Raw genomic sequence first — 7,500 nt, forward strand, 5'->3', positions numbered from 1 at the left:
AGGATCCCGCATCATGTTGCACATTGCTCACCTGGACATCCACACGCGAATTCCCAATGTCAACAATTGTAGTATGGACTACGTAGCGGTAAGTTATTTTTTATTTATTTATTTTTTTTACTGTTTCATACTCTTGCTGTTTACGTATTAATTGTTTATTTATGTTTTTTTTTTTTTCATTTCTTTATTAGTCTTTCTTCCATGCCCACCTCTTCCCCTTTATTTTTTTCATATGATTTCCACCCTTTCCTCTTCGCCCTTATCACGAAATATTCCTGATTTTATTTCACATTATTTTCGAGAGTGAGTTCGTGTCCCCTCACTCGCCTACCCCACCCCACCCCCTTGTTCCCCCACCCATCCCCACTCCTCCTCGTTCCCCTACTCCACCCCAATCCCCCTCACTCCCCTACCCCACCCCACCCCCTCGTTCCCCTACCCCATCCCACTCCTCCTCACTCCCCTACTCAACCCCTCACTCCCCTACCCCACCCCCTCGTTCCCCTACCCCACCCCAATCTTCTTCACTCCCCTACCCCACCCCACCCCACCTCCTCGTTCCCCTACCCCACCCCACTCCTCCTCACTCCCCTACCCCACCCCACCCCCTCACTCCCCTACCCAACCCCTCACTCCCCTACCCCCCCACCCCCCTCATCCCACCCATATCCTCCCTTCCGTATTAAACCTAGACCCGAACATCCTAAAATGTCCTACTTTATTTACACTCGTAATCCCCCTGACACTATCTTATTCAAAGCCACATAACCGCTTTGAAAACACCATGACAACAATGCAATTTCACCCGTCTTTTGCAAGATACTGGACGGACCTACGAACCGCGCTCCCGAGCAAGGGAGATACTGCGGCTCACATACTCCACCTGCAATAATTTCCTCTGCAAGACATCTTACCGTCAATTTGGTCACGTGGTATGGCTTCGGTGTGGGATTCAGGTATGTGGATGTTTTGTTTTTTTAATGTAGATTTATGGATGTGTATATGTATATGTTTGTGTATGTATATGTAGATAAGCGACGTGTGTATAAAATGTTGACCTTGATATTACGTTTTATTGAAATGGTCTGTTCAGGCACTAACGTATCAATGGTATGGCATATTTGTTTGGATATACAACAAAATAAAAAAACATTAAAACTCTCTCTCTCTCTCTCTCTCTCTCTCTCTCTCTCTCTCTCTCTCTCTCTCTCTCTCTCTCTCTCTCTCTCTCTCTCTCTCTCTCTCTTATTCTCTGTCTCTCTCTCTCTCTCTCTCTGATTCTCTGTCTCTCTCTCTCTCTCTCTCTTATTCTCTCTCTCTCTCTCTCTCTCTCTTATTCTCTCTCTCTCTCTCTCTCTCTCTCTCTCTCTCTCTCTCTCTCTCTCTCTCTCTCTCTCTCTCTCTCTCTCTCTCTCTCTCTCTCTCTCTCTCTCTCTCTCTCTCTCTTATTCTCTGTCTCTCTCTCTCTCTCTCTGATTCTCTGTCTGTCTGTCTCTCTCTCTCTCTCTTATTCTCTCTCTCTCTCTCTCTCTCTCTCTCTCTCTCTCTCTCTCTCTCTCTCTCTCTCTCTCTCTCTCTCTCTCTCTCTCTCTCTCTCTCTCTCTCTCTCTCTCTCTCTCTCTCTCTCTCTATGTGTGTGTGTGTGTGTGTGTGTGTGTGTGTGTGCGTGTGTGTGTGTGTGCGTATGCGTGTACATGTATGTATGTATATGTATATGTACATATCTTTTTCTTTCTTTCTTTTTTATCATTCTTTTTTCTTGGTGTTATTTTTTTCCTCTATTTCTCCACAGGGCTGTCTATAGCGTCCTAACTTCTAGCTGTGGGGGTGACCTCAGCTCCCCCTCGGGTGAACTAGCCACGCCCCACTATCCACAGCCGTACCCGAGCCCCATCGAATGCGAGTGGAACATCAACGCAGGCCCAGGTGTGTTTTCTTAACTAGTTGTTCTTAATTGTAAGTTATAATTGGAAGTTCTTAATTGGAAGTTAATATATCCCTCTCTATTTTGTGCCCACTTGTTTTTCAAGTAGAAAGTGTATCACCAATTCCAGGAGTTTTCCAGGTTCCATATGAGTTTACAGTCTCAGAATCGAAAATGTGTTTTTCAAATAGTTCGACCAATTGTTTTTTTTTTTTTTTATTATTATTATTTTCCAGTAGTTCACATATTACACTACTCAGCGAAACTGGTCTATCAGTTTAGGGGTTTGGCTATCGCCGCTCTTACGTAATTGTGGAATGCTCCAGGGAAATTTTGAATTTTAGCAATAATGATGAACAGAGAGTTCAGCACATTCTTTTAAAAAATCTATTTAGAAATCTCATCTGGTCCTTTTGCTTTTGTGTTTTGTTTGATATTATTTGCACATTTTTCCTTTTTTTTCCTTTTTTTGGGGTGAGGTGGGGAAGGGGGGGGGGCATGTCGTTCACTTGATGTACTGATAATGTACTGATAATTGTTTGTAACTTCTCTTTTTATTTCAAAGTGGGTCTCCTGAACAATGATTGTCTGAATCTTTTTGTAATTTAAAATTCACTACACTTTCTCATAATCAATGTTATCGTTACTGATTTCGACAATTTTATCCCTAATTTTAGTGTTACTATTCACGTCCTTAAGAAAAGCAACTTGATTATGTTCTTTTCAGAATCTATAATTACCTTTCACATGGTTCAAGTTTACATATTTCTTCCTATTTTGTATCGTTCCTATGGTGCGTGAAACCTATATCTTCTGAACCTTTTTAATGGCAACTATATATTGTCGTTCGCTTTCTTACATGTTATTGAACCTCTTTTGACCTTCTCATGCTTCGGTTCTGCTTCAAATCCGTCCACTGCTTCATTGTAGATTTCGCCAAACCTTGAATATTGTATGTCTATATGTTATTCGTTCATCCTTGTTCCCGGTTTGTCTTCACAAAACTCTTTTAGGTTTCTTGAATTATCTCTCATTTGCATCTTTTTTGTTTACTCCCTTTGCTGATTTTCCTGTATGATGCAGTATTTTCAATTTCATTATTGCACGATCACTCCTAAGTGAAGGACAGTTCAACATATCATATATACCATCTTCATGCCCTGAGTCCACTGACCAGCTAGGATTAGGTACAAAACAATATATATTCGTAAAAAGCTTCAGCTTGTATTTTTTATTCAACAAAGAAAGGAATAATGAACACGACTAAGCTAGCTAACGACCTCCTTCCCCCAGGCAACCAAGTCCAACTCAACTTCGTCCAGTTCGATCTGGAGGAAAGCCCCGGATGTAACAAGGACTATGTCGAAGTGCATGAAAACGATCCTACAGGAAACCTACTGCTCCACAATTGCTCCTCCGTAGTCCCAGCGCCCGTCACAGCCCACAACTCCCTCTGGATCAAGTTCCGGTCGGATGAGATGGGCGTGGGCGCTAAGGGCTTCCTCGCCTCGTATAGCCTGGGTGAGGAATAGGGCTTTGGGTTTTGTGGGCTGCTATAGTTAAATATGTACTTATGATGTGTTTGCATGTTTATGAGAAGCGAGCGAGCAAGATATATATATATATATATATATATATATATATATATATATATATATATATATAGAGAGAGAGAGAGAGAGAGAGAGAGAGAGAGAGAGAGAGAGAGAGAGAGAGAGAGAGAGAGAGAGAAAGAAAGAGAAGAGAGAGAGAGAGAGAGAGAGAGAGAGAGAGAGAGAGAGAGAGAGAGAGAGAGAGAGAGGTAAAGAGATAGATAGAGAGAGAGAGCAAGAGCAAGAGAGAACGAGAGAGAAAGAGAGAAAGAGAGAGAGAGAGAGAGAGAGAGAGAGGTAAAGAGATAGATAGATATAGAGAGAGAGCGCGCGAGAGAGAGAGAGAGCGCGCGAGAGAGAGAGAGAGCGTGCGCGAGAGAGAGAGAGCGTGCGCGAGAGAGAGAGAGCGCGCGCGAGAGAGAGAGAGCGAGATAGAGAGAGAGAGAAAGAGAGAGAGAGAGGGGTAAAGAGATAGATAGATAGAGAGGGAGAGAGAGAGGAAGAAAGAGAAAATCCAGAGCCGGCGAGACCAACAATGACCCCCCCCCCCTTTCCCTCCTTAGTGTACGGCATGACCCTGCGAGGTGAAAGCGGAGAGGTCGTGTCCCCCTTGTACCCCCACGTGTACAGGGGAGAGGACGTGATCTGGTATATCTTCGTGCCCTGGCAGAAGGTCATCGTCATCACCTTCCTGGACATGGACATCGAAGGCAACCCTGTAGACGATACGTGCTTCTCATACGTTCGGGTGAGTGAAAGATTCCTTCAGGGTTGTATTGGGGAGGAAGAGCAGTATGGGTTCGGTGGCAAGAATCTCCATGTCATTTTCCGTTTTTTTTTTTTTTTTTTTTTTTTTTTTGTAATTTTAGTGTTGGTGTCCATGTTTGATTTCGAATTAAATACCCTTCCTCCTCGCCACAAAAAGAATGATTTTGTCATTGTCATAAGGTACATGAGTTTCTTTTTTTTCAAAATGTAGAAGTCAGACTAACTCGTCATAAAACTCACTGACCATGTAAAGGTTTTGATAAGACAATGTTAAGCAATGTTAAGTTTTGAAACTCTTTATTTATGAATGTAGGAATATATATGCTTATTGAAAACAGTACTACTATACAGAACAAGATCTGAACTCGGAATGACAAACAAGCAATGAGAGTGACCATAATTTATCATTACAATCAGCATTCACTTTACCATATACAATCATGATCGCAATTTTCCTTCGAAAAGTCCAAGATGTTTCCTTAATTACGAGTAAATGCAGAGTGATTGTATCAGACACTCATTCATAGATTAAGGCGAATGCCATGAGAGGATTGTTTTAAAATGCTGAGTTGAGAAGACTGTTCAGATTGTTCATTTTTAATCCATCTCTATCACTTGAACTCGTAAACATTTCCTCTCACGTCAAACCACCCTGATCTCTCCCCCGAAGTATTACAAACACAAAAGCTTTGTTTGGAAAACCGGAGACAGGGAAGAAGAAGAAAAAAAAAAAAAAAAAAAAAAAAAAACAGATATGTCGATCGATCCATTATGGCAATTACGATCAAGACTTTCCTTCTAACAGGTAAACTCGGGATTATACAGACCTATCGGTACTTTCTGCGGCTACGAAACCCCTTCGGAGCCCGTAGTCAGTTCGGGGAGCATAGCCTCGGTGGTGTTCCACTCCGGGCACCTCAGCGTCGGGGCCCGGTTCCGTTTCCGCTACGAGGCGGTCGACAGGGGGACCTACCCTGCCTCGGTCCAAATGACGGGAGGTTCGTGTTGTCTGCGGTGTTCAGAAACTTATGATGCGATGATGAGGTCATGATGATGATTATCTTTAGAGAGAAAGAGAGATGGTAATTATCTTTAGAGAGAAAGAGAGATGGTCATTATCTTTAGAGAGAAAGAGAGATGGTCATTATCTTTAGAGAGAAAGAGAGATGGTCATTATCTTTAGAGAGAAAGAGAGATGGTCATTATCTTTAGAGAGAAAGAGAGATGGTCATTATCTTTAGAGAGAAAGAGAGATGGTCAGATCAGAGAGATGATAATTATCTTAAGAGAGAAAGAGAGATGGTCATTATCTTTAGAGAGAGACGAATGATATTAAATCTTTAGAGAGAAAGAGAATGTTATCTTTAGAGAGAAAGAGAGAGTGATGATTATCTTTAGGAGAGAAAGAGATGTCAATTATCTTTAGAGGAGAAAGAGAGATGAGATTATCTTATTAGAGAAAAGAGAGATGGTCATTATCTTTAGAGAGAAGAGAGAGATGATTATCTTTAGAGAGAAGAGAGATGGTCATTATCTTTAGAGAGAAAAGAGAGATGATGAGAATCTTTAGAGAGAAAGAGAGAAGAGAGATGGTCATTATCTTAGAGAAAGAGAGATGATGATCTTTAGAGAGATGATGGAACTTAAGATGAGAATTATCTTTAGAAGAGAATCTTTAGGAGAAAGAGATGATATCTTTATAGAGAGATGAGAGATTGATAATCTTTAGAGAGAAAGAGAGATGGTCATTATCTTCAGAGAGAACGAGAGATATATCTTAGAGAGAAAGAGAAAGAGAGATGGTCATTATCTTTAGAGAGAAAGAGAGATAATTATCTTTAGAGAGATGAGATGGTATCTTTAGAGAGAAAGAGAGATGGTAATTATCTTTAGAGAGAAAGAGAGAGGGTCATTATCTTTAGAGAGAAGAGAGATGGTCATTATCTTTAGAGAAGAGAGAAGATAGAGAGAAAAGGATTATCTTACTTAGAGAGAAAGAGAGATGGATGATTATCTTTAGAGAGAGAGAATTTTAGTGAGAAAAGGGATGATTATCTTTAGAGAGAAAAGAGAGATGGTCATTATCTTTAGAGAGAGATGATGATTATCTTTAGGGAGAGAAAGAGAGATGGTCATTATCTTAGAGAGAAAGATATAGAGAAGATAGAGAGAAGAGATGATTATCTTTAGAGAGAAAGAGAGATGATATTAATCTTTTAGAGAGAAGAGAGATGATTATCTTTAGAGAGAGAGAGATGATCATTATCTTTAGAGAGAAAGAGTGAGATGGATTTTCTTTAGAGAGAAAGAGAGATGGTAATTTTTAGAGAGAAAGAGAGATGTGAATTATCTTTAGAGAGAGAGAGAAGAGATCTGTAGCACTAGAGAGAAAGAGAGATGATTATCTTTAGAGAGAAGAGAGATGAGATGTGATTATCTTTAGAGAGAAGAGAGAGAGCTGGTCATTATCTTTAGAAAGAGAGATGATATCTTTAGAGAGAAAGAGAGATGATGATTATCTTTAGAGAAAGAGAGATGGTCATTATCTTTAGAGAGAAAGAGAGATGATGATTATCTTTAGAGAGAAAGAGAGATGATAATTATCTTTAGAGAGAAAGAGAGATGGTCATTATCTTTAGAGAGAAAGAGAGATGGTCATTATCTTTAGAGAGAAAGAGAGATGATGATTATCTTTAGAGAGAAAGAGAGATGATGATTATCTTTAGAGAGAAAGAGAGATGATGATTATCTTTAGAGAGAAAGAGAGATGATGATTATCTTTAGAGAGAAAGAGAGATGATGATTATCTTTAGAGAGAAAGAGAGATGGTCATTATCTTTAGAGAGAAAGAGAGATGATAATTATCTTTAGAGAGAAAGAGAGATGATGATTATCTTTAGAGAGAAAGATTATTATCTTTAGAGAGAAAGAGAAGAGAGAACGAGATGATTATGAAAAGAGATATGAGAGAAGATGATGTATCTTGAGAGAAAGAGAGATGATGATTATCTTTAGAGAGAAAGAGAGAGGTCATATCTTTAGAGAGAAAGAGATCATTCTTTAGAGAGAAAGAGAGATGATTTATCTTAGAGAGAGATATTATTAGAGAGAAAGAGAGATGAATTATCTTTAGAGAGAATATGATTATCTTTAGAGAGAAGAGTGATGATTCTTTAGAGAGAAGAGAGATGGTAATTATCTTTAGAGAGAAAGAGA

General features: G+C 39.8%; 1 protein-coding gene across 1 annotated transcript in view; it reads left to right on the forward strand.

Annotated features, from left to right (window-relative positions):
• Positions 1-7,500, forward strand: part of LOC122264806 (cubilin-like) — a 259,836-nt gene that overhangs the window by 216,189 nt on the left and 36,147 nt on the right. Inside the window, exons 34-39 of the mRNA XM_086543696.1 lie at positions 3-88; positions 820-956; positions 1,793-1,926; positions 3,218-3,445; positions 4,080-4,264; positions 5,090-5,282. Coding sequence (XP_086399822.1) covers positions 3-88; positions 820-956; positions 1,793-1,926; positions 3,218-3,445; positions 4,080-4,264; positions 5,090-5,282 — 963 coding nt within the window. The remainder of the gene's footprint in view (positions 1-2; positions 89-819; positions 957-1,792; positions 1,927-3,217; positions 3,446-4,079; positions 4,265-5,089; positions 5,283-7,500) is intronic.

Source organism: Penaeus japonicus, unplaced genomic scaffold, assembly GCF_977035675.1.
Source record: "Penaeus japonicus unplaced genomic scaffold, GWHDUDI00000001_assembly GWHDUDI00000014, whole genome shotgun sequence".
NCBI lineage: Eukaryota > Metazoa > Arthropoda > Malacostraca > Decapoda > Penaeidae > Penaeus > Penaeus japonicus.